The sequence below is a fragment of the Neofelis nebulosa genome, chromosome 10, assembly GCF_028018385.1.
Source record: "Neofelis nebulosa isolate mNeoNeb1 chromosome 10, mNeoNeb1.pri, whole genome shotgun sequence".
NCBI lineage: Eukaryota > Metazoa > Chordata > Mammalia > Carnivora > Felidae > Neofelis > Neofelis nebulosa.
Window position 1 is genome coordinate 76,616,799 of NC_080791.1, and position 26,124 is coordinate 76,642,922.

The 26,124-nt window shown below is 39.6% G+C and overlaps 1 protein-coding gene across 2 annotated transcripts in view; it reads left to right on the top strand.

Annotated features, from left to right (window-relative positions):
- The window catches only part of NELL1 (neural EGFL like 1), an 891,388-nt gene that overhangs the window by 400,162 nt on the left and 465,102 nt on the right, over positions 1-26,124 (top strand). For both annotated transcript variants that reach the window (XM_058688463.1, XM_058688464.1), the window contains exon 13: positions 9,655-9,780. In XM_058688463.1, the coding sequence (XP_058544446.1) occupies positions 9,655-9,780 (126 nt within the window). The remainder of the gene's footprint in view (positions 1-9,654; positions 9,781-26,124) is intronic.

The following is a 26,124-nucleotide window of genomic DNA, read 5'->3' on the forward strand; positions in this document are numbered from 1 at the left end:
TATCTGTCTTAGAATCTCTTCTTCTAAGAGCACAAATCTCATCTTGAGGCACCACTCTCATGATGTTATCGAAACATAATTACCCCCCAGAGGCCCCGTCTCCAAATACCATTGTATTGAAGGTTAGGGCTTCAACCTATTTGGGGGGACACAGTTCAGTCCATAGAAATTATCTAGACACCTCCTTGGGTTGTCTTGTCATTTCCCCCCTTCTCTCTCCTTCTTTTCCTTCTTTCTTCCTTGTCCTTCTCCTCCCTTCTTCTTGTCTTCCTTCCTCCTTTTCTTCCTTTTCCTCCTTTTCTTCCTTTTTTCCTTTCTCCCTTCTGTACCTTTTTTCTTTCTGCCACTAAAGCTCCTTGTGATAACATGCTTTAAGGAATAGGCATTCGTGGATTGAAGCTGATAGATACATTTTGCCTCATTTGAAGTATTTGGGGAAAAACTGGAGCAAAACTTCTAAAAAAATTAATGCTTGGATATGCAACTTCTCTAGAAGGATCATAGATCTAGCCCACAATCTCTGAGAGGTAGTACTCTAGAGTGAAGAGTATAAACTCTGGACCCATCCTACCTGCTCTGCTGGCAGTTCAGGAGTATCTCTTAGCTATGTGACTTGAGACAACTTACCAAACATTCACTTACTTACTTACTTACTTACTTACTTTCTTTCTTTCTTTCTTTCTTTCTTTCTTTCTTTCTTTCTTTCTATCTATCTATCTATCTATCTATCTATCTATCTAACTTTGAGACAGAGAGCGACAGAGCATGAGCAGGGGAGGGGCAGAGAGAGAGGGAGACACAGAATCTGAAGCAGGCTCCAGGCCCTGAGCTGTTAGCACAGAGCCCGACGCGGGGCTCGAACTCAGGAATGGTGAGATCATGACCTGAGCCTAAGTTGGACACTTAACTGACTGAGACACGCAGGCGCCCCCCAAACATTTCTAAACTGTGCTTAGCACATAATAAGTGCTATGCAATGATGTCCCTTATTACTCCATCATGGCATTATCCAGAAGGAGCTCTGATTGTCCACAGTCCAAACTCTTGCTGTCGTCTTTCCACCACTGAGGTTCAGTGTCCCTTTTTATGTGTTATTGGCCTCATACTGTGCTTTTTCCCTATAAAAGAGAGCCATTTCTTTGTTCTTGGAAGTAGGAAAATAAGATAGATGTATGTTTTATGAATAATGAGAGACTTTATTTCTTTTTGGGAGGGGCATATTTTGCATAGATATCAGCTACCTGGCTTCTGTTAGGCATTTTGTTTATACTCCTAAATTCTATAGGCATTTTATTTTTCTCCCCTTGCTTCAGAAGAAAACTGTAATTATAGAGAAACATGGAACATTGGATAAAGCACTAGTTCACAGCTAGAAGACCTTGATTCTGTTATCAGCTCAATGATTATCTGTATATGTTTGGGGCTCTGTTTCTATCTTCTCTGGGCTTCTGTTCCCTCATCTGAAAAAGGGCATAATCCTATTTTTTCTGCCTGACTGGATTTTTATAAGTGTAAGTCAGAGATAAAATAGGCCCCAACTTTAAAAAAATATCCAGTATGACACAGATGGAGAGTATTCACAATTCTAATATAACAGCTGACTGGCCAATGCCACCGTGTTTTTATAAGTCATGATGTCTGCGAAGACAGGAGATTAAAGTCTGGTAGAATTGCTCTCCAAGTTACCTTACTTGTCTATGGAGAATTTGCCCAGATCCATGCTTTTTGTGAATATACGTTTGCTAGTTCTGGCTGCTTTTGGTTTGCAGGGGAGATGCCAACTCAGTTGGTACAGTTAATGAAAGAACAGTGAGAAGACTTAGGTCATCTGAATAGTATTTTCTAGGACCTGTATCTTGGGAAAGGCATCTGGAGCATCTGTCAGCTTCTTAAAACAGGAGATGGGTAGCTCAAGAGAAAGTGCTTCGGAAGCAGGCTTTTATGATCTGTGGACAGAAAAACTTGAATATGTCAAGAACTTTAGAACAGGGAACTGGTAGGCTTTAGATACTCTCTGGTCCAAGTCCCTAATTTTATATATGGGAAAACCAAGGTCTAGAGAAGAAGAAGTGACCTGCCAGGGCTATAGTTAGCTAACAGAAAAAGCGGGAGGATAGCTTTACTCTTGACTGTCATTCCAGGGCTCTTGGTCCAGCAGTCAGAGTGGAACAAGTATGCTTCTTGGAGTCACCGAGATCTGAGTTGAAATTCTAGGTACGCTATATGTAGTTGTTGATGCTAGTGCATGGGATGGGAATAATGAGATAGGATCTCCACAGTGCTTGATACAGAGCACAGTTTCAGTAAATCTTGCTTTTCTTTCCTCTTTCTGTTTCTTTTTTTAAATGTGCATGAAGAGTAGGCATAACCACCTCCCACCAACCCCCTGAGTCCAACCTTCGGACGTTCCCTTTTTCTAGGAAATTCTTAGGAGCAAGTCTGAGTAGATCACACATTTTTATTAAAAGAATTCTTTACATTTGCTTCTGTCTTTGCTACCCAGACCCTGAACTCTAATTTAATGATGATAATGCCAAATTTGGATCTGTGTTTGCTCTGAACTCTTATGCAGATGGAGGCTGGTGATGTATGAAGAATCATTACGCCACATCAAGTTTTGTTTTAAAGTCCATAAGTACACCTTTTTAAAATGAAAACAAACTACTTCACCATCCTGGGGAGGGACATAAATCATGTATTTTTATTACCTCAAAAGACCACCAGAAGATGAGCTTTAATATTTCAAAGGTGACAAGCAATCTATATGAATAAATCGTAATTCGAGCCCCATTATACTCGAGCTGATATATACTGCAGTCGGGTTTATAGATGTTTCTCTAAAAATATTAAAAAGAAGAAAACAACCAGGCCTTTTGTCTCTAGTTTCTAATTCTATAGGAGGCAATCAGTCTTAAGCTACCAGCATAAAGACTGTATCAAGGTGTGGGCTAAAAAAGCTGGGAGCAGAAGTCGCCTACCTGTTTTGGGGCTCCGGGTCACTGGAGCCTTAAGAGTGAAAGTGTTAAGATCTCTTTAAAAGAGCCAAAGAAGCAGTGATGCATGATGTAGCATTGCTATTTTAACAGAGTGTAACACCAGACCAAATGTTATGAACGGCATTGCACGCAGACCTAGAATTTGAAGATCTTCTTGTTTACATATGCTTCCTGGCAGCATCAGATGTATGTAACAGAGTCCTAGGATGGAATTGTTAGTGAGGGCTAGAACTGGCACCGTGAGAACAGTGCCCACTTTGAAGTCAGACTATGTGGATTTAAGCCCAGGCTCTTATGCTTACTGACTTCGTGCCTTGGGCAAGTGACCTAATAATCTGAGCCTCAGTTCCCTCATCATGGTGTGGGGCTACCTACTTAATTCAAGAGGAATACATGAAGTGATGAGATGCTATCTGTGAAATACCTAGCATAGTATCTGATACAAAGAAATGACAGCTATTTATTGAGGATTAGCCAGGTGCCGGGGGGGTGTTCCTAATTTTATCCTATGAGGTTATATACATTGAACCTCTTACTCATTTTGGTATTACCCTGGGCCTAATGGTGTGGGGGTTTTTTGTTGTTGTTGTTTTGTTTTGTTTTTGTTTTTAGTCCATTCATTCCTCCAATAGTCAGGTTAACTGTGGTTCTTCTTATAACAACTTCCTAGACGGATTGAGACGTTTATTAGCTTGAACCTGAACTGGAGTGTGTCCAACTCACACCTTGAGGTTCAGCCTCAGGCTTAGCCTTTTCTTGTCTTCTGGTTTTTGGGTGAATATCACACCTGGAAAGACCATTGCTTGAGAAAGAAATCTGCTTCAGGCAGAGCATCAGCACCACCTGGACAAAGGTCGGATGGCTTTCAGGTTAAAATCTTTGGTGCTTTGGGCCGTATGCAGTTTCTTTCTCCGAGTTTCAGTTCATTCTTTCATTAGGGAGTTGTGTTCGTGTGTTCATGTGCTTGTTTTTGTAATTATTCATTACCTTTCAGAATCTTTGTGAACAATAAGCCAACGTTCATCTTAGGCTCATTTTAAAAATCTCAGCTCACTAGTTCTCAAGATTGTTTTCTTAGGATATCTCAATTCTCTGAAGATGTTTGTTAATTCTGTTTTGATTCTTTCTATAATCAGATTTGCTTTTGAAGCACTCTTGAGTCCTACTGAAACTGTCTGCAGGGTTGTGCCTTTCCCTGACGATAGAGAGGCAATTTTTCTTTTGGCAAATGTGTTGCCATTCTATCTCCAGCCCCATCCTAAAACCAGGGAAGTTCTCAATTCCTTCCTTGCTTTTAGCTCCTCGTCCCAAGGGAACCAGCTAGCTGATTCTAAACACTTTACAGTTTTTTTTTTCTCCCTTCTGCATTAGTTATACCACGAGGTGGTTTTTATATTTGGTGTTTGCATGATGGGGGATAAACAACAAAGATAAGGTTGTAACAGTCGAATTTTCTGGTACATTCGTCAACCTTTCTGCTTTATTTGGTGCTGTTTCTGGAATGGTACCTGGAAATTAGGACATATGCAAGAGCTGAGATTATCAGTGATATGAATTGAAAACGAAACCAACTGAGACACTTCACCATAGCAGCAGGGATGTATGACCCGGGGTCCTGTGTGAGACCCCATGCACGTAGAGAGTAAAGGTTGGGTAAGTCTATGGGAGAAATTCTCACTGGGGTTTTCTCACCATCCCCTTGTTCTGTTTTTGAAAATAGTTTTATTTAGGGCCTTTGAAATCTATGAAACAGAGCAATGGTTCCGCTGTTTGAATCAAAATAAGCTTGTTGCAGCCAAGTAAGTCCTTCAAATCTAGATGAGGCAGATACCTCTCATTAGTTATCCAGAGGCCTCAGGGAAATGAAGCAGGAGTTTCTCTCTGGGTGGAGCTGACAAGGGTCCGTGACAGGGAAACACTCATTGCAGTCAGCAGCCTGGTTGGTGGCTGTGGCCCATGGGCTGAAGATTGAATTGCCTCTAAGGCAAGTCCTGACTAGTTTCTCATCTTAAAGAATGCCTGGGCACCCTGGCAGAATGAAATGGAGTTCCGTGTGGCCATCTCTCTGTGAGTAAAATACCAACGTGTTTAGCCTTCAGCTTGCCCAGCTCCAATCCATTTTCTTCAGCACAGCTGACTGATATTTTAAAAACAGAAATTGGTTTATGTCACCACCCTGATTAAAGTCTAGACTCCTTCCCATGGCCCACACAGCTCAGCAGGATCTGGCCTGAGCTTATCTTTCCAGTTGTACTTTAAACAGACAAAGCTCCTTCCTCTAATGCTTCTCAAACGTTCTTCTCTGTCTGGTATGTTATTCTTCTCCCCTTTACCTGTTGGACTTGTGTTTTAGGTCTTGGATGAAGCTTCATTTCCACAGAGACTGCTCCTCTGGCCCTCTCAGCCTGGATCAAAGCCCCCTGGTAAAAGATCTCACATTCTTGGTAGGACTTAACAAGTTTTGCTCAATGTCTTGCCAGGCTGTGAGGTTTGTGGTGGCATTTTGTTCATCCTCTGCTTCAGGGCTTAGCAGAGGGCTAATTAATGCTCACAACTCAGTGATTCTCTCCCTTCCTGACTCTGCACAGACAAAAAGTTTAGTCTCTGTAGTTTCCCTTCTTTTCCCCCGCCTCCAGTCTCTATGTGGTGAATTTCTGTGCATCTTTTAAGATCAAGCTTAAGGATCTCATTTTTGAGATGCTGTTCTTAGTCACCCTCTATACCAGCCAGGGTGGGCTCGATGGCTTAAATCAGTGAAAGCATATTTCTAGTTCATGCAACATGTTCACCAAGCTTGTCTGGTTACCTATGCCTCACTCAGGGACCCAGGCTCAAAGAGTCTCCATCTTTGTGCTTCCATGATTTCCAACGCCAGAATAAGAAAATGTGGGGGGCGCCTGGATGGCGCAGTCGGTTAAGCGTCCGACTTCAGCCAGGTCACGATCTCGCAGTCCGTGAGTTCGAGCCCCGCGTCAGGCTCTGGGCTGATGGCTCGGAGCCTGGAGCCTGTTTCCGATGCTGTGTCTCCCTCTCTCTCTGCCCCTCCCCCGTTCATGCTCTGTCTCTCTCTGTCCCAAAAATAAATAAAAAACGTTGAAAAAAAAAAATTAAAAAAAAAAAAAAAAAAAAAAAGAAAATGTGGTAAGTCAGGTGCTGGCTCTTAATATTTCCACCTGGAAGTGTTATGCTTTGTTCAGACTTCATGATCGCTCATACAGCTCTGCTTAGCTTCCAAGAGGATGGGGAAGCACAGTTGTGTGATGTGCTCAGGAGGAGGAAAACTGTTAATATCTGTTCGATGAACAGCACTAATGCCAACCAACTTCCTCCAGTGCCTGGCTTCTCTTGGTGTTCCCAGCCTCTCACTTACAATGATCTATTCTTCCACTCCCCCATAGTCCTGGGAAAGACCTTGTAATCATCAATAACTGAATCACTTTCAAAATATTAATGTTAGGCACACTGCTTTGTAACCCCTCCTCTAGCTTTCTAGCTCATGTGTTCTAGACCCTCACTGTAACTACACCTTGCCTCCATTAGGATTGCTGCGGCAGTTTGGGTTCCCCCAGAAGCAAACTTGGCAATGGAGACTGGAGTGCAGGAAGTTTATTAGAGAGTGCTGTAGGGATGAATGCCTCTGGGGAAGGGAAGAATGTAGGATTGGGCAGAGGGAAAAGTTAGCTCAGTCTCACTGAGTGCTCTGAAATCTGGATGGTCCTTTAGAATTCTCTTGAGTTCGGGATGAATGAGAACTAGTCTTTGTAGGTCGCTCCCAGGATGGAAGTGTGACTGTGACTGTATAATCTCTCATTGGCCAAGGACAATTTCCTAAAAAGGATAACAGCTGAAGATTGTTAGCAGGCAGTACTCCCCTTAGCTGGGGGATTAAATTCTATAGTTCTGAAGTGAGATCTCAGGAGTGTAACACAGTGTCCACCCCTAATTTTAATGCATTTACAGCTGTCTACCTCCTTCTTCATGTCCTCACATCTCTCCTCAATAGCCGAGATTCCTTCCTACTTCATTATCATCACCTCTTTCTTAATACCCTCAATTCCCTCGTATCTGTCTTTACCCATTATATTTGCATAAAAACTCCTTTAACTTTCCACCTACCGTGCTATTGCCCCAAAATATCTGAATGAGACTGGAGAAAACACATGGCCATGCTGACTGCTGTCACTTAATGCACTTTTGACTGCAAATCACAGTAACTCTTCAGCCACCTTCCCACATGCTCTAGTAAATTTTTGTTCCTTTTTTCCAAAATGACTGTTTTTTAATACCATTTCCTCTCTCCTTAAATATCCGATATGCCCTCCCTTTCTTGATTCTCAAATGTTACCCTCTTTTTGCATTTCACTGAGAAAATAAAAATAAGTGAGGGAGAACTACTTTGTCTCCCAGCCACCAAATAAGCCAGCCATCTCCACCTCTTTGCTTCTCTCAGCTTCATTCTTGTTTTGAAGGTGATGTGTTCCATCTGCATGCTGGAGCACAGTCCCTCTTGCCTTCTTCCCCAGGACTTTGCTCCTACAGTGATCTCTGTCTTCAACATCATCAGTTTGCTTCACTTGTATTGAATCCTTCCCAACAGCCTGCAAATGTGCTGTGATCTCTTCCATCTGTAAATAAGACTCTCTCTACACCAAGTCTCCCCAGAGCTGCTCCTCCATTTTTCCTTATGGGAAAAAAAAATCTCAAAAAGTTTGCCTTGTTTTTCTCTCTTCCCTCATCTTCCATTCTCTCTTTAATGGACTCCAGTCAGGCTTTTCTCTACCACTTTCCCAAATCTACTCTTATTAGGTCAAGGTCAGCAGTGAACTACTTCTTGCCAAATCCAGTGGTTAGTTATGTCTTTATCTTATTCAGCAGGTGACAAAAATAATCGTTAGTCCTTTCCTGAAATACTCCTCTTGACTTTTATGGTATCCGCCGGTGTGTGAAGCAAAAATGCTTAAATGATGCCAGGAGCCGACTTGTTAAAAGAATTCTAATGTCCTGGGTGCCAGAGAGATCCAAACCATATCTCATGCTCATGTGCAGCTACTATTCTGTCTTAAGTTTGTGGGAGAGTTCCCTCCACACCTTAGCTTGATGTAATCTTATTATATAGTTTTAATATTCCTTTTGTCCATTTATTTCAATTGTGCATTGTCTTGGATCACCTTTGAAAGCACATGATCTTGTGCAAGTATAACACTTGGTTTATTGCCTGAATCATTTCTCTAATTTCTGGTGTTTTGTTCTTTATAGTTATGGAAGTCTTGCTAACTGCAAGTGTCCTTCTAGGACCTCGATTACTGCACAATAACTTTTGTTTATAGGCTGAGAGATGTTTAGTGCTTAAAAGAATCTGGTGTTACTTCAGTGTGTTTTATCAGGAAGTAAGTCAATCTACTTTTACTTTTAATATAGGTAAGTGAGATTATAGGTGTTTTTGTCTTGTTTCTACACATGAAGCATATTAGGACTTCAGTGATTACCTTAATAGTAACAATGTGGTTGACTGTCATCTTCAAGGTGCTTTCATTAAGTAAATCATCATAAAAGATTGACTTCTGAGTTCCACTCCTGGGTGTAGCATGTTCTAACAGGATGGTATATATTTTTGCCACATATTTAACCTCTCTAAGCCTCAGTTATCTACACTGCAAATTGTGGGTAGTGCTGTACTGTGATAGTGGAATTGTTTGTGGATTAAATTAGATAAGGAGTTTAAAAATGTAGGTTCAGAACTGGCCTGCATGACCAATTCACGAGAATTCTGGAACTCATACTGGTTAAATGGAAGTCACAGGCTAGTCAGTGGAAGAACCAGAACCAGAACTCACATTGTCTGTCTTAGGTTCTTACACTGTGCTGCTCCCCCTTCCTCTCCTTCACACATAAGCAGTCTGAGTAAAATGAATGTAAAGCCATTTCTGAAAACAACTTCCAGAAAAGACTCAATTAAACTCTGTACTAAGGTTGTAGGTGATTCTGATTCTTCCCATGAATGCTTATGAGAAAGTAGGGGATGCTCTGACCTCTGTTCCAGAAAGAAAAAGATGTTTTTGCTGAATCAGCCCATTATTCTGTCTCATGGGATGAATCTCCAGGTCAAGGGATGAAAGGCATCAGTTTGCATTAGACCACAGCTGCTGTCTGTATTCAAAATACACCATGGGAGAAACTGGCTGCACCATCATTTTTTAACAGATGGATTAAAGCATGTCTTAGTAAGACACATGAGCAGAGAAGCCTGGATTCCCTTGATCTCCCTGATAAAAGCTACACCATGTACAGTGGACATCTAATAAATATTAATTGGTATCAACTCATTGAACATAGAACTCCTTGATTTTGGATGTTTAAATCCAGCATCCTCCGTGGTGAGGGATTAGTAATAGTAGATTCAGTCTTCATACCTCTAGGTTTCTTAGCTGTTGCGTCTCACTGTGCATCTTTCTGGAAATACTTTCAGCTCAAGATGGGATCTGATACACTTGAATGCAGCTGAATTTGCATTTAAGATTTTGTGTTTAATGCATCTTGCATTTTCTCTTAGCTTTGTTGGGCATTTGCCTTTTTAAATTTCATTGCAACATGGTTACATGATAGTTCCGTCATTCACCTCACTGTGATATTGCTTCTTTTTTTCTTTTTCCTCCTTCAGATATTGATGAGTGTGCAGCTAAGATGCATTACTGTCATGCCAATACTGTGTGTGTCAACTTGCCTGGGTTATATCGCTGTGACTGTGTCCCGGGATACATTCGCGTGGATGACTTCTCCTGTACAGGTGAGACTGAAGAACCAACACTGTTTTTCTGATTCAGCCCTTCTCTGCCCCATCTGTGTTTTGTTAAATTTAGATCTAAGTGTTGTCACCTAATTGGTTTTTCTCTTGCATTATTTTACCCTTACCTTTAGAGAAAAAAGTGATAAAAGAAATTTTATCTGTGCAATTTATTTCTACTCCTAGTGTGTGTGTGTGTGTGTGTGTGTGCGCGCGCGCTCGGGTCTTTGATTTGAATTTGAAGTCCCCCGTTGCCTATAGTAACGTTGAGGGACGTAGAGACATCAGTTTTAAGAATAGGAAAGTATCGGGGCGCCTGGGTGGCGCAGTCGGTTAAGCGTCCGACTTCAGCTCAGGTCACGATCTCACGGTCCGTGAGTTCGAGCCCCGCGTCGGGCTCTGGGCTGATGGCTCGGAGCCTGGAGCCTGCTTCCGATTCTGTGTCTCCCTCTCTCTCTGCCCCTCCCCCGTTCATGCTCTGTCTCTCTCTGTCCCAAATATAAAAAAAAAAAAAAAAAAAAAAAAAAAGAATAGAAAAGTATCAATCTATTTTCCTTCCATCATGATGAAATGTTTTCGTATATAAGAAAATGTACTTTGTTCCCACTGGAAAAGACAAAGATTCGATTTAGAGGGGGAGAAGGAGTATCTGGTGAGCAGAGATTGGACAAACAGGGGAGCTGCTCAAGACTCTTGATTGACAAATACCGATGGTGTCTCCCCTATACGGCGGGGCTGTCAGCACTAAACTGGAACTGCAGGGTTGTGTGGTCATTGCCTTCATTGAGTAATGCTGGCTTTGTGAGGCATTTGGTGGCGGGGGGAGGGGGGGGTCCAATATACTTCCAGATATGTATATTGAGATATGAACTGTAAATTGGTTAGGGATTGTAGAAAGTGCTTCTTTTGGTCAAATATCTTTAACCAGCTTGTAACCTGTAAGAAAACTGCCCCTTAAACATAAAATGTCAGTCATTTTGTACCTTTCCTTGACTCCTGCATCTTCATTTGTCCCAATAACGTTTGCATATAGACTGAATTTTTCACTCACGGGGCGCCTGGGTGGCTCAGTCGGTTAAGCTTCCATCTTCCGATTCAGGTCATGATCTCGCAGTCTGTGAGTTCAAGCCCTGCGTCGGGCTCTGTGCTGACAGCCCAGAGCCCGGAGCCTGCTTGAGATTCTATCCCCTCTGCCTCTCTGTCCCTCCCCCCATTGTGCTCTCTCTCTCTGTCAAAAATAAATAAGCTTTTTAATTTTTTTAATGTTTTGATTTATTTTTGAGACAGAGAGCATGAGCAGGGGAGGGGCAGAAAGAGAGGGAGACACAGAATCTGAAGCAGGCTCCAGGGTCTGAGCTGTCAGTACAGAATCCGACATGAGGCTCGAACTCATGGACTGTGAGATCATGACCCGAGCTGAAGTCGGACGCTTAACCGACTGAGCCACCCAGGTACCCCAACAATAAATAAACTTAAAAAAATTTTTTTACACTGAATTTTTCACTCAGAATGGACAGCCACGTCAGTGTATTTTATTGCAAGTGACCTTTTCAGAAGTGCAGAAAGTTGCAAAAGTTAGGGAAGCATGTTTATATGTCCATGCAACCTTTTCCATTTATTTCTGTATATGTATAGGTTACTATTTTTTGGCTAAGGAGCTGGTGATTCCAGATTGATGCAGGTTTCTGATGGCCACAGGTGGCCAGTCTCATTTATCTATCTTTTATGTAGTATAACTAAAGTTCCTGGAGAAAAAAGAGATTGTGTAAACATAGCATGCTGAGATCTAAACATTTTAACAGGGGCACAAAACTCTTTGCGACCTGTAAACCAACACAATATGAAAATCTGATGTTCTCTATGATGGTTTCTCTGTTCTTAGTAAATCCAGGTCATCCTGATTTACCGTAACCCTATGGTTAGAAGGAACCAGTGAGTATTCTCCCAACACAGCATCACATATCATGCAACTTGATAAACCTTGATGAAGGTCCTTCTGTATAGAAAGAGCTTGTTGAAATTGTATCAGAATATTGCCTGTTTTTACTTTTTCATTAAGGGAGGAAGACCAGAGCTTGGTGGTTCTTGAAAGCCTCTTAGGGATAGGTGCCCTGCCTGGTGGTTTATATATGGAACGAGATGGAAAATGTATTGTTTATAGAACTGGTTCCACAACTGCTTTTACAAAGCAAAAGATAAGGATGTGGGTATCAGTGGGTACCCAAGCATCCCCCCTACAAAACAAAACAAGATACTGTGTAGCTCTGCAGAAAAAAAACCTGTACAAACACACATCATACACGCACGAAGTTTTTGTTTTGTGTGTGTATGTTTTGTATCAGAGGGAATGGGTAAGTTAGAGCGAAAGAAAGAAAAACAAGAGGGAGTCAGAGAACAGTCACTAGTCGGAGAACAGAAGACCAGGTGCTGTGAAGGACAGAGGACCGTTCAAAACCTCCCTGTGGAAGGAGAACTGAAAGGACTTTTAAGGGTGGGAATATATAATGTGAGGTTTTTTCATTGTTTTGCTATTCAGTAGGCAATGCAAGTTTTCCTTATGCCTTTCAAATCTTCAGCAAAGTGTACCTATCCTGCATGCTGGATGAGCCCTTCCCCTTCTACCCTGGTGCACTGAAAGTTAACATGGTATACACAGCAGAAATGTGTGTATAGGATGTTGAGACCTCAGAGACAGAGGTACTCACTCTGAAGTAATTACTCCTGTCCCTTATCCACGCGCCCAACGTAAACTTCTACATCGCTGTCACAACAGTTTCCTTCTAGGAGTTTCTGAAGTCTTGACGAGGGATTTGGAATTTCCATAGGTTGGAATTGGGAGGAAGGTCTTTTTCTTTAAGAAACTTTCTTTGATCCCAGTTTCCATCCTGCCTGCTGCCCCATCTCTTTGCTTTTATTCATGGCAAAACTTCTTCATTGTGATTACTGTCCTCGTTTACATTTGCTCACCTGGCATACCTTCCTTAACCTCCTCCACAGAAGGCTTTCATGCTCACTATTCCACAGAGGTTGTGTTTATCAAGGTCAGCCTTGAACTCCATTTTGTTAAGTCCAGTGTTCTTATCTTCTGGGACCTCTCAACAGCATTGAGCGTTGACCACACCTTTCTCTTTTAAACACATTATTTTCTTGCCTTTCCCTATTTCCTGATTGTCTTTCTTCGTCACTGCCGGTCCTGCCCAGGCTCCCTAGCTGTTTTTCTTTCTCTTTTCACATTTTTAAAGGTTAGAGTGCTGCAGAGCTCTGCCCTGGATCCTGTTTCTTTGTTCACCTACATAGACTTTTTAGATGCCTTCATATCAGTTTCTATCGAGTACAGTATTTTTTTCTGAGCTTCTGAATCCTATCAAACTGACACCCACATGTAGATGTTTAAGAGGTATTTCATATTAACGTGTTTAAAAATGACCCCTGGCTTTCTTTCCATGTTGGTAAACTGCCCCTTTCAATTTTCCCCATCTCAGCAAATGAAAGCCTCATCTACCCAGTTTTTCAAGCCAGACAGCTAGGAGTTATACTGGACTCCTTTCCTTCTCTTGCCCCTCCACCTTCAGTCCAAACACCAGTCTTACTCTACCCTCTACTTCCTGTCCTAAATGTGTGCACTTGTGCCCATATGCTTTATTACCAAACTACTAGACCCCTGACACCACACTGGACTTTGTGTTCCATTCTTGCTCCACTATAACTCACTCTTCATTCAGTAGCCAGAGCAAAGTTTTAAAAATAAGAATTTTCAAATATGCTTAAACTTCTCATGTAGTGTCCTATTACACAGAAAATCAAATCCATACTTACTTTTATATGAAACCCTATGTGGTTATTCTCCTTCCTGTCCCTATTACTTTGTCTTGTACCAATTCCATCCTTGTCCATTATGTGGTGGCCACACTGACTTTTGGAAGTTTTTAATTTTTTTTCCCCCACTCAACATGCTTGTTTTCCCATAGGACCTTTGCGTGAGCTCTGTCTCAGAAGTTTTTTCCTCTTGATATCCCCATAACTGGCTCTTCCTTTGTCATGCAGGTGTCAACCTAAAAATGATAGGCCCAGAGAGACTTTCTCTGATTTGTATAATTAGCCACCCATTATCCTATCTCCTGGTTGTAATTCTTTATCACTTATCACCATGTAGAATTTTCATTTTTTATATGTGATTTTCAAAAATTGTCTCTTATTAGAACGTAACATCCGGGAGCCGCAATCTTTTCCCGTTTGCTCACTACCTATCTTGGCTATTTAAAACAGCCAAGGGCGGGGGGCAGGAGGGGTGGGGGCTGTGGGGTGAGGTAGAGAACATAACTGGGCAGAGAGCAGTGCTCAGCAAATGCTTATTGAATGACGGAATGTGCAAAACTACTTAGGCTTGCTCTATGTACCTCTCTAAATTTCATTTATATAAAAATGGCTCGTATCTGCTGTATCGTTAACTGTTAGATTATTGAGGACACCAAATTTTATATGTGAAAACATTTATCGTGGCACTGTCATAAGTGCCATCAGGATAGGATGTTCTGCAGTGAAAACCCCAAATATTACTGATTTAAAATAACAACGTTTTGTTTGCTTTTCACTGGTCAACAGCGTGCTCTGCTCGCTGTGAAAACCCCAAATATTACTGATTTAAAATAACAACGTTTTGTTTGCTTTTCACTGGTCAACAGCGTGCTCTGCTCATCATAATTACTACTGATTGTAGTAATCATAATACTGACTGATGGAATAGTCAGTATTGGGAATATTGCCAAGATGGGGAAAAGAGAGCCTGGAGGGTCTTGTAACAGTTGTTATATGTTCTTGTCAGGGAGTAACAACATACCCTTTCTATCCTCTGCTAGTTGACTAGAACTAATCACCAGTACCTAACTAACTACAAGGAGATGAGGAAATACAATTCCTACTTTGTGCTTGGAAGGGTTAGAAAACAAAAATATTTGGTGAACAGTGCTAATGAATACCATAGTGACTTACACTGAATAGATTCTCAACAAACTTTGTTTCCTTTGACACGAGAAGCTGTTCATTAAAATAACCTTTTTTTTTTTTTTCAACAGCAGTTCACAATGTGTTGGGGAAAGTAGTCTCAAAAGGATAAAGATATTAAGCACTTCTGTACTAAGTGCTCTGATGGAAGGACAAGCAAAATGCAATAAGGAAAAGGTACTTGATTTCTAGAACAGAGTGTCTGGAATATTTTTTGCAAACCAAGAGGAGCTATTGGAGTTTCCTGGGGCTTGTTAGCATGCACTGAGTGGATTAGCTTAGGATTTTACAGTGTGGAATGTGGATCTAGTGAGGAGAGCTAAGAGACAAGCATTCTCCCTGCCATTTCTCCTCTAGACCAGATTCCAAGGCCTCCATTAGGTGCTTTCATATTAAGCTGGAACTCTGATGTTTACCTTGGCATCCTGAAAGTGAGCCTGTTAGGGCAAAGGTGCTCTTCACTCTCCAAGGTAGATCAGGTCCCCACTGCCAATCTCTCTCATTTCTTTATTGGCAAAGAAGACTTCTTCCTCTAAGTGATCATTTGCATGTGGTAGTAAGTAAGGTATGTACTACCTATCGGCCACTGTAAGATGTCTTTTCAGATGTTTCATTTTCCAAAGATAAATTTCTGGGAGAAATTGACAGGCCTGAAGACATCCTTTGTTTGCCCCACGTTCCTGATAGAGCGTTTCTCATTATTGGCATTCCTGAATTCCAAAGATCATCCTAGACTCTGTCCTGGATCAGTTTCTCTGTCACTGTTGAGTTGGTCTTCTAAGTATGTCTAGGTCACTTTTTTCTTTCTTTTAGGATGCCATTTAGCTTCCTAGAAGTCAGTAGGAATACTGAAAAGTTGTATTCAACCAAAAATTAGCCTAGAGTTAAAGATGATCTAGTAACTTTGGTAATAGATTGATTATTCAATAACTGATTGCTTCATCCATTCATGAATCTGATGCATAATTAGTGTCAGTCATGAGTGTTAGGAAATGTGGTGGTTGAGAATAGTGATAAATGACCTCTGTGCCCAGAGAGTTCATGGTTAATGAGGCAACATCTTCACATGAAAAAACTCAAATGTACATTCACTCTCAAAAATATTCCAGTGTTTGCCAAATCAATCCCTCTCGAAAGTTTTAGTAGAATTTACTTGAGTATTGGGTGTTTAATCCCATGTTAGCTGTTTGTCTCTTACAAGTTTCAAAGGAGAAATCCTGAAATAACTGTTCCAGGGTTTATGCCGATAACCACAGCCCTTTCAGAAAGGTTGCACCTGAGACAATAAATAGATGCCAAACCTGATGCCGGAGGGGAAAGACAGTATGTCAAACAGAAAAGAAGCTTTAACTCTTTCGTCCTTCTTTATCTTGTTAAAATTGAAAAAGAAATTCTATGTCATGGGATAATAAAGTTAGGAGGGTTCAACACTGAGAATGCTTGCCTGTAACTTAAAATGTACTGTAATTTCATTTTTACCCTTAGAGGCTGGGGATTCCCTGACATGACCATATATTATAGATGAGGCTCTGTACTTTTTTCTAGGAAAGTTTCCATTGCCCTTTGAAAGGGTGAAGTCTGAAGCATTGGACTCTTGACACTGGACTAGTTTTTTGCCTTAGAATCTGTGTGAGTCTAAATCACTTTCTCTCCTGTAAGGGAACCCCGAGTTGCCCTTGCTCTTTTGTGAATTTTGAAATGGGAGGATTCCCTGAAATTGACTTGGTGGGGTGCTTTTTATCTTCTCTGTACCTTTTGATTTTTGGAGTGGTCAGCCTGCTTGATTTATTGGTCTCTGACCTTCATTTATCCCCAGTTAAACTCCCTATGTTGAGGTTGTTTGATAAGACATTATCATTGGATACTCAGGCAGCTTTAAAGGAGGATACTTGTGATTTATGACAAAAGCCGCAGCAATAAGACAGGTACTTGACAGTAATGGGGAAGCATTCATTTTTATGCCAAAAACTTCCCATGAAGGTAAGAAATAAAGGGAACAAGTGAGATAACATATATCCCATGTGATTTCTATTACCTCACTAAAAGGATTTTTATTTTCTTGATATTGGCAAGGAAGTGTATGTTTGAAATACTTCAAGTAAGCTTAGTTGAAGTTAGAGATAAATAATAGTCTATTAACTTAATGGTTTAAGTTAAGTACCTTGTAATGAACAGAGGTGAGGCAACAGTTTAAAACACTTAGGAGAAAAAATTAACTGTTAGAAATTTTAAACGTTTTCTGGAAAATGCTTTTTTCCTAACGATGATACACAGAACACTTTAACTATGAGGTACCTGATTTTTTATTTATTGAGCAGAGCCAGATGAAATAGGGCCAAAACACAACATTCTGCAACTTGAAAGAGCATGGTAGTAAATTTCATACTGATTATCCTTACCTATAAAACACACAGCATGTGCTTGTTTTGGACATGCTTGTTCTTAATGACTTTTGACTATTTGGCAGCATTAAAGGGACAGATTACTAATTGCTTGGTTCTCAGTCTCAGAAGAGGTGATCCAGGTTTAAGAATGACATTCCAGCTATGGATCTGTAGACTGCCTTCACTTTAGTGGAAAATGCTGTATCAGATGCTTTAGGATGCAAATCTACTTTTTATTAAAGATGACCAAGAACATTTATTGATATATTGAATAAGGAGAGTCAAAATAAGACCTGTACTTTTGGATATTCCATAACCCAGCCAAAAGCTCTGATAATCAATATGAGACATTTTCCCTTTGTTTTGATTTGTTTGGCCAGTATGTCCTTTTGTTCTTCCCTTACTTTAAATAAGTGGTTGACGGTGTTACCTACCTCCCCATCTAGAGGAGCGATGTGACAGTACAAAAGCAGGATTCCAAAATCCTAATGTTTTAGTGCTGAGGTTCTCAGCATATATACATATATATACATATACATACGTATATATGTGTGTGTATATATATATATATACACATATATATATACACATACATACATACATACATACATGGAGGAAAAAGTCAGTATTGGGATCTAGTCCTAGAACTTTGGATTTTCATTTGGTGTAGGATTGAGACCTGGCTTCAGTTTGTTTAAAGGTCCAGGTAATTCTGTTATGCAGTCTGCTTTTTGTAAATCAGAGAATGTCAGAGAAGAATCCAAAGGGAGGAGAATTGTCCTTTCTACTATAGACTGGAAAAACCAGAGTGGGTAGTATAGGGTCAGGAGGTAATGAAGGAAGAGACTTGGACAGTTTCTGGAGGAAGGGCCCTGCCTCCAGGGCTGCATTCTGGGATATGTAAGACAACATCTTAGCAAACAGAATCCAACAGTACATTAAAAAAAAATCATTCACCATGATCCAGTGGGATTTATTCCTGGGATGCAAGGGGAGTTCAATATTCACAAATCAATGTGATATATCACGTCAAGAAGAGAAAGAATGAAAAGCATATGATCGTTTCAACAGATGCAGAAAAAGCATTTGACAAATTACAACATCCATTCGTGATGAAAACCCTCAACAAAGTAGGTTTAGAGGAAACATACCTCAATATAATAAAGGTCATGTATGAAAAACCCATAGCAAATTTCATATTCAGTGGGGATAAACTGAGTGTTCCCCTTGAGGTGAGCAGCAAAAAAAGGATGTCCACTCTCACCACTTTTACTCAACATAGTACTGGAAGTCCAACGCATGGCAACCAGACAACAAAAAGAAATAAAAGGCATCCAGATCAGGAAGGAAGAAGTAAAAGTTTCTCTATTTGCAGATGACATGATATTATATAGGAAAAAAAAAAAACAAAAACCCACGAGCGGCACCTGGGTAGCTCAGTCGGTTAAGTGTCCGACTATGGATTTTGGCTCAGGTCATGATCTCACGGTTCTTGGGATTAAGCCCCACGTCAGGCTCACTAACAACATAGAGCCTGCTTGGAATTCTCTCTCTCTCCCTCTCTCTCTGCCTCTCCCTTGCACTCTCTCTCTGCAAACACACACACACACACACACACACACACACACACAAAACCATGAAAGACTGCCAAAAAACTGCTAGAACTGATAAATGAATTCAGTAAAGTTGCAGGATACAAAATATGTAGAAATTTGTTGCATTTCTATACAATAATAATGAAGTAGAAAGAGAAATTAAGACAACAATCCCATTTACAACTGCACCAAAAGTAATAAGATACCTAGGAATAAACCTAACCAAGAGGTGAAACTATACTCTGAAAACTATAAAACATTGATGAAAGAAATTGAAGACAATGCAAGGAAGTGAAACGACTTTCCATGCTCATGGATTAGAAGAAATATTGTTAAAATGTCTATACTACCGAAAGCAGTCTACACATTGAATGCAATCCCTGTCAAAATGCCACCAGCATTTTTCACAGAACTAGAACAAAAAAGTATTAAAATGTATATAGAACCTGAATTGCCAAAGGAATTTTGAAACAGAAAAGCAAAGCTGGACTTTTTGCAGACTTCAGGTTATATTACAAAGCTGTAGTAATCAAAACAGCATGGTGGTGGCATACACACACACAAAAAGATACATAGATCAGTGGGACAGAACAGAAAACCCAGAAATAAACTCACAACTATATGGTCAATAAATCTTTAACAAAGCAGGAAAGAATATGCAAAGGGAAAAGACAGTCTCATCAACAAATGTTGTTGGGAAGAATGGACAGCAACATGAAAAGAATGAAACTGAACCACTTTCAAATTCAAATTGGATTAAATACCTAAATGTGAGACCCGAAACCATAAAAATCCTTGAAGAAAACACAGGCAGTAGTCTCTGTGACATTGGCCATAGCAGTGTTTTCTAGGTATATCTCTTGAGGCCAGGGAAACAAAAGCAAAAGTAAACTTTTGGGACTACATCAAAATAAAAAGCTTCTGCACAGCAAAGGAAACAATCAGCAAAACTAAAAGGCAACCTGCAGAATGGGGGAAGATATTTGCAAATGACCTGTTAAAGGATCATTATACAAAATATATAAATAAATGATACAGTTCAACCCCTAAAAAGCAAATAATTCAATTAAAAAATGGGAAGAAGTCATGAATAGACATTTCTCCAAAGAAGACATCCATCTGGCAAACAGATATATGAAAAGATGCTCAACATCACTCATCATCAGGGAAATGCAGATCAAAACCACAATGAGATACCACCTCACACCTGTCAGAATGGCTACTAATAAAAAAAAAAAAAGAACGCAAGTATTAACGAAGACATAGAGAAAAAGGAACCCACTTGCACTTTTGGTGGGAATGCAGACTAGTGCAATGACTGTGGAAAACAGTAAAGAACTTCTTCAAATCACATTACTGGATATTTACCCCCAAAATACAAAAACACTAATTTGCACCCCTCTATTTATTGTAGCCTTGTTTACAATAGTCATATTATGGAAACAGCCCAAGAGTCCATTGATAGATGAATGGATAAAAAGGTGGTGTATGTGTGCCATAAGTAAGCCACAAATAAGACTGAAATCTTGCCATTTGCAACAACATGAATGGAGCTACAGCATAAAATGCTCAGTGAAGTCCTAGGACAGTCAGAGAAAGACAAATACTGTACGATTTCACTCATGTGGAATTTAAGAAACAAATGAGCAAAAGAGGAAAAGAGAGACAAAGCAAGATACAGACTTTTAACTACAGAGAACCAATACAGAGAACCAGAGGTGAGGTAGGTGGGGGGATGGGTAAAATAGGTGATGGGGATTAAGGAGTGCACTTGTTGTGATGAGTACTGGCTGATGTATGGAATTGTTCAGTCACTATATTGTACACCTGAAACTAATATAACACTGTATGTTAACTATACTGGAGTTACAGATAAAAAATAGGACTGAAGAGAGAGAGAGAGAGGCTATGGGATGCCTCTGTTGGTGGGCCTTTTGAGGAGATTCTGAATCTTCTGTGACATGATTGTTGTAATGCTTCAAAGAGCTCGAAAGATAGATGACCTCTCTGGGGCGACCTGTGTTCTCTGGGTAAAGAAGTAGACTTCTTCTCTGCCAGTGTCTTGCTCATTTGGAGTCCCCTAGAGTCATGACACAACCTGATGGAAGAAGAGAATTCTCAAAATGACCGAGACAGCATTTATACGACCCTATTTGTCCAGAAGAATATGAGAAAAATTGATTAAGTTGAGGAAATTATAGAAACCTACATTACTTGCACATATGTTTGTGACTAGGCTTCCTTCCCTGCCATGGCATGTGAAAGAAACAAAGTCAACAAAAGGAGAAAAAAGGGAAAAAATGAAGAGGCTCCTCTAAACAGGGATTGTGTAGGGTAAAAATTCATGGAACTTTTGGTGTTCGAGGGCAACTTCAGTTTTCCATATGTAATCCTGGAAAAGTCAAAGGCCAAATATTTATTGCATTTAGTAATAGTAGTGTTAAAATAATGCTAAAGTGTTTTTTTTTTTTAATTAGCAAATATATCTTCGGATCCCGAAAGGCATTTCCCTTGAGGTTTCAGGGTGAAAATAAATCTGAAAGATGTGTGCAGTGTTTGGCTTCTTTGCGAGGTTTAAATGGGAGGGAGTTCTTATACCAGCACTATTGTAAAGTATCTAGGACCATTGACTGCTGAAGAGCAGCTAGGATGAATGATGGGGCTTGCCCCCAGGGTGTTTGTGCACAAACCTATTAAGTACTGTGTTGCCCTTGATCCAAGTTCATCAGGAAGCCTTGTTACTATTTCTGTACACTCTATTGTTGGAATTGTGCATGCAGAATCGCAATTAAGCTTTCACATAAAGGGAGTTTGATTAAGGATGCGTTAGCACTTATGACATTATTGAGGCTGGTCTTGTAACCCTGCTGTGTCCACATTTGAGTGGACACAATGCATAGACATTTCTCTTTAATAACCTAATAAGCTATCTTATATTCTTTGTTTCCATCTCAAAGATTTTGATTAATGCATATGCATAGGTATTTCTATACTTTTTAAAGGTATAGTGAGGCATTTTAGGATTTTTTTCAGGGTAATTGAGAATATATTACTTATTCTTGGGCCGGAGTGAAAGCTCTAAATTTTCATGGTTAAAAATCTAGTGTATAAATTAGTGTATAAATTTTACAGGCTGAAAGCTTTGGCTCTGCCACTTACTTGCTTTATGAATTGGAAAACCACTTGAGTTCTCTGCTGCTTCTTCAGTATCCTCTATACATCCTCACAGAGTTGTGAAGGATAAAGTAGGACAGTGTAGGCATATCAGTTCAGATAATTGTAGCTGAAAGAATGAAAAAAAAAATAGACTCCACTGGCTTAAATGATAAATATATTCTCTCATAACAAAGTCTAGAGGGACAGTGTTTCCAGAGTTAGTTAATTCAGCTGCTCCATAACATCATCAGCAACACAGATTTTTTTTTGAGTTTTTATTTTCAGCATGGTAGTTTGAAACTTGATATAGCTCCCTTCAAGGTCTCAAAAGGGCTAAGTAACTCCAAGCATCACATTTTGACATAATTGTGTCCCAAAGTCAGAAGGGAAAGAGGATTCCCTTTTTAGAATACTTTTTTTTTAATATCAAAGAGAACTTTATCAGAAGGCTGTCCCCAGCAGATTTGTTTTCATGTTTCATTGGTCAAAACTATTTAATATACCTACTAATAAAACATGGAAAAAAAGAAATAGCTTGAATCAAGATTTATCCCTAAGTTTGGGGTAGATCTCAGCTTCCTTTTTAGTACTTAGCTAACTGATATCTAAATGAATTTGTGTTCCATTGTCAACAAAGGGGAAGGGGGTGTGTGTTTTTGTGCACACATGTGTGTTTATATGGATCTACAATTGTGTAGGCAACTGGCAGCATCTATTAAGAGAATAGTCAGAGTCTTGAAAACACTTGCAAGCTTAGGAGTGACTAAAAGAGATGTAATTAGGTATGTGATTCTGTGTGTGTGTATCTATCTATCTCTCTCTCTATATATATATACACCATATATTTACATATATTTTAATCACCCATTTCTGGAGATGGTTCAACAAATAGGCACCTTCATACATTGCTGACAGGAATGTTAATTGATAGAAACTTTCTTGAAAGCAATTTGGCCGTTTATCAAAAGGCCTAGAAATATTTATAGCGACTTATTCTAAGGAAACAATCAGTCACAATTACCTGAGAAGATTTTTATTAAAGCCATGTATTCCATTTATTTATAAGAAAAGAAACTGAAAGCAGCCTAAATATAAACTAATGGAAGTTTGATTAAATAAATGACAAGATTGCCATATATGGAAATACAATGAATATTAAAATAATTTTAGAAGAATATTCTGTGTCAGTGGAAAATTTTCACTGTGTATTATGAAATTCAAAGCAGCATGTATACTGCTTTCCAATTAAAATAGTAAATAAAAATTATGTATGAACACACATATAATCCCACACACACATACACAGACACACAGAAACTCAGGCAAGGAATAGCTCCCAAAGAAATAGGTAACAGAGTACCTGAGTGGATGGGTATATATGATATCTTTTCTTTATACTTTTTATTGTCCAGATTTTCTATGGAATAGAATATGATGCTCTGAATCTGCACTGTGCTTTAATATCAGAACAATGTTAATCACAATAACAGAAAATGCTAGACAAAGGTAACATAAGTTGATTTTGTCCAAATCCTCTCTCATCCTACTAAGTTAAATTTTTAAAAATGTTTATGACTTGGTAGTGCTAATGCCTTTTGTCCTTAGTGACATAGATGATGGGTCTGAAGTAAAGAGACGTAAAGCAGTGGCTTTGCTTCAGCATATTTCTGGAGAATTTGGCCAGCATGACAGTTAAAGGACTCTTGGAATTCTGATGCTGGATCCTGGAAGGTGACCTGATGGGTAAGTTCCACCTGCCCAGAAGGACTTCTAGGTTCAGGTGTGGTCCAGTTCTTTTCTGCACTGTGACCAAGACAGAGATGCAGAGGGGAGATGGAACAGGCCTGGGATTTTCCACGGCAAAGCAACCACTGGATGAGAATCCAGCAACATAGATTCTAGTCCTGATCCTGCTACCAGCTCACTGAATGAATATCACCAACTCATCAGTTTTCTTTGGACCTTAAAAAAATCAAGGTTAACTAGCTCAATAGGTTTTAGTCAGAGAAGCTGGGATTCCAAATAAGTTTTCTTTTGAAAAGAGTTTAATAACAACCTTGCAAACTACTATTCTAATTCCTTAATTATGTAAGATATGGTTCCTGACCTCGAGGAGGTTATGGTCTCTTTGGGGGACATAAAATTTACATTTAAGGAGAATAATTTTATAGGGCATATAACTAAATGTTAAATTGTGAGGTATGGGCAATAAACGTGGGGAAGAGCCTTGGTGCCAGAATAAAGGTATTAATTACTACGTGGTGGACAGATGTGTTTTCCATAGGAAGGTGTTTGAAGGCGTTTGACTTTCATGTTGGGTGGGAAATTCCAAAAGAAGAATTGAGAAGTAATAGGATACCTAGTGCTTTAGAAATAGATCCATCTCTGTGTTTGTTGATCTACAAAATGACCTAGTACTTGCCTGTGTAGAAGTGGAAAGGAAGAAGGCTCTGAGTCAGACAGGCTTGGCTTGCTGCCTTAAGTCCAGGCATTTGTTAGCAGTATCATCTTGAATCAACTTCTGACACATCTTTCTCCCAGAATTGCAAGGAGCAAATGCAGTAATATTTATAAAGTGCTTAGAAGAGGGCTCTGCACAAAGCAAATGTTCAATAAATGGTAGCCATTACTGTGTCTATTTACAGGTGAGGAATTTGACTTGAGAATGTAGGGAGGTTAAGGAATTACCCATAATCACGGGCTAGAGAGTAGCAGAGCAGAGATAGAAATGCAGGAGTTCTAATTCCAGAGATTCAAATGCAGCCTCTATTCAGAGCTCTTTTGAAGATGCCTTCAAAATGGTAATGCAATATGGTCTGCAGCTGCTTGGTAACAAATGACCATTGTTATTTTTTATATATTTTTTAACTTTGTAAAAATTTTCATTTTAAAATATAATTTATTGTCAAATTGGCTTACATACAACACCCACTGCTCATCTCAACAAGTGCCCTCCTCAATGCCTATCACCCACTTATTAGAAAGAAGGAGCCTGAGGTTTGGGGCCAAGAGAATCCTATTTTATTCTCAAGTCTGCCATTTACAAGTTTTGGGGATCTTGGGGAGATCCTTTCAGTGTTCCATGTCTCAGTTTATAACACCAAGAGAGAGGGTTGTGTTTAAGGTTGCAACATATGGAAGAGCCTAACCCAATGACTGACTTTATATGGTGCTTAATATTGAAGCCCTAAAACCTGTTTGCGGAATTTCCTTATCCTCCCTCTTCTCATCAAATGGCTCGTGAAGCACTTCAGAGGACACCATGGTACCTTGGAATACATTTGGAAAGCTGCTTGTCCTGAGAAACTCAATCTCTATAGACAGTGTCCAGATTCTCTGGATGTACAGACTTGTTGTCAGATGCTTCATGCTGATGGGTTAAGGAGACTATTGAGAAGTAGATTTTCCAGTGGCTTATAATGAGCAAGGAATAAATTCTTTTATTTCAAGGAAAATAATTGCCTTCTGGAGTTATTAGTTGTAAGTTGATGTAGGCCAGAGCTCTGGAATATGTTCTGTAAATTATCTTTAAAAAGTTAAGTTTGTTTCCTGAAAAGGGAAGCCCCGTAAACTGTGAATGCCATTGGCATTTATCAGACCAGATGGCTGGCATCTAGTTACTCCTTTGGGGTGGCCATAGGACACATTGCTTTCAGGAGGAGCATGGATGGTCAGAAGCTTGGTGTACATTGGAACCCAGGATGGGGACTTTGGCAGTTGAAAAATGTCCTTCAAGGGAGTTTGTAGCACACAGAGAGATGTATAAAGAAAACACCAAGTTTAATAAAATTATAAAAGAGATCATAATTATAATATATTTATGTTGCAGTAACATTAAGATATTCAGATAGCCCTGTTTGGAATATTTCTTCCCATATAGTTTTCTATGCCTATGTCTGTATTCTACATTCTGAAATTCACATTGCAGCTACCAGTTGATAGTTTAATTTTTCTACTTATTTCATGAGCATTGCCCAGATTAGTAAAGTTACTTAAAAAATACAACTGTTCATGGCTACAAAATATACTTTGCTATGGATGCATGATTATAGCTTTCACCATTTGGAGAAGTATTAACATCCAGTTGCCTCTGTGTCTTTGTTTAGCTTTATCACATGCATGTTTTTATTTTTCCTCTGTTATGATAGTGGTCAATGCTTTCCTCACTTTAGCTTAGGAGTGATTTATAACCCAAAACTCAGAGCAGCCCT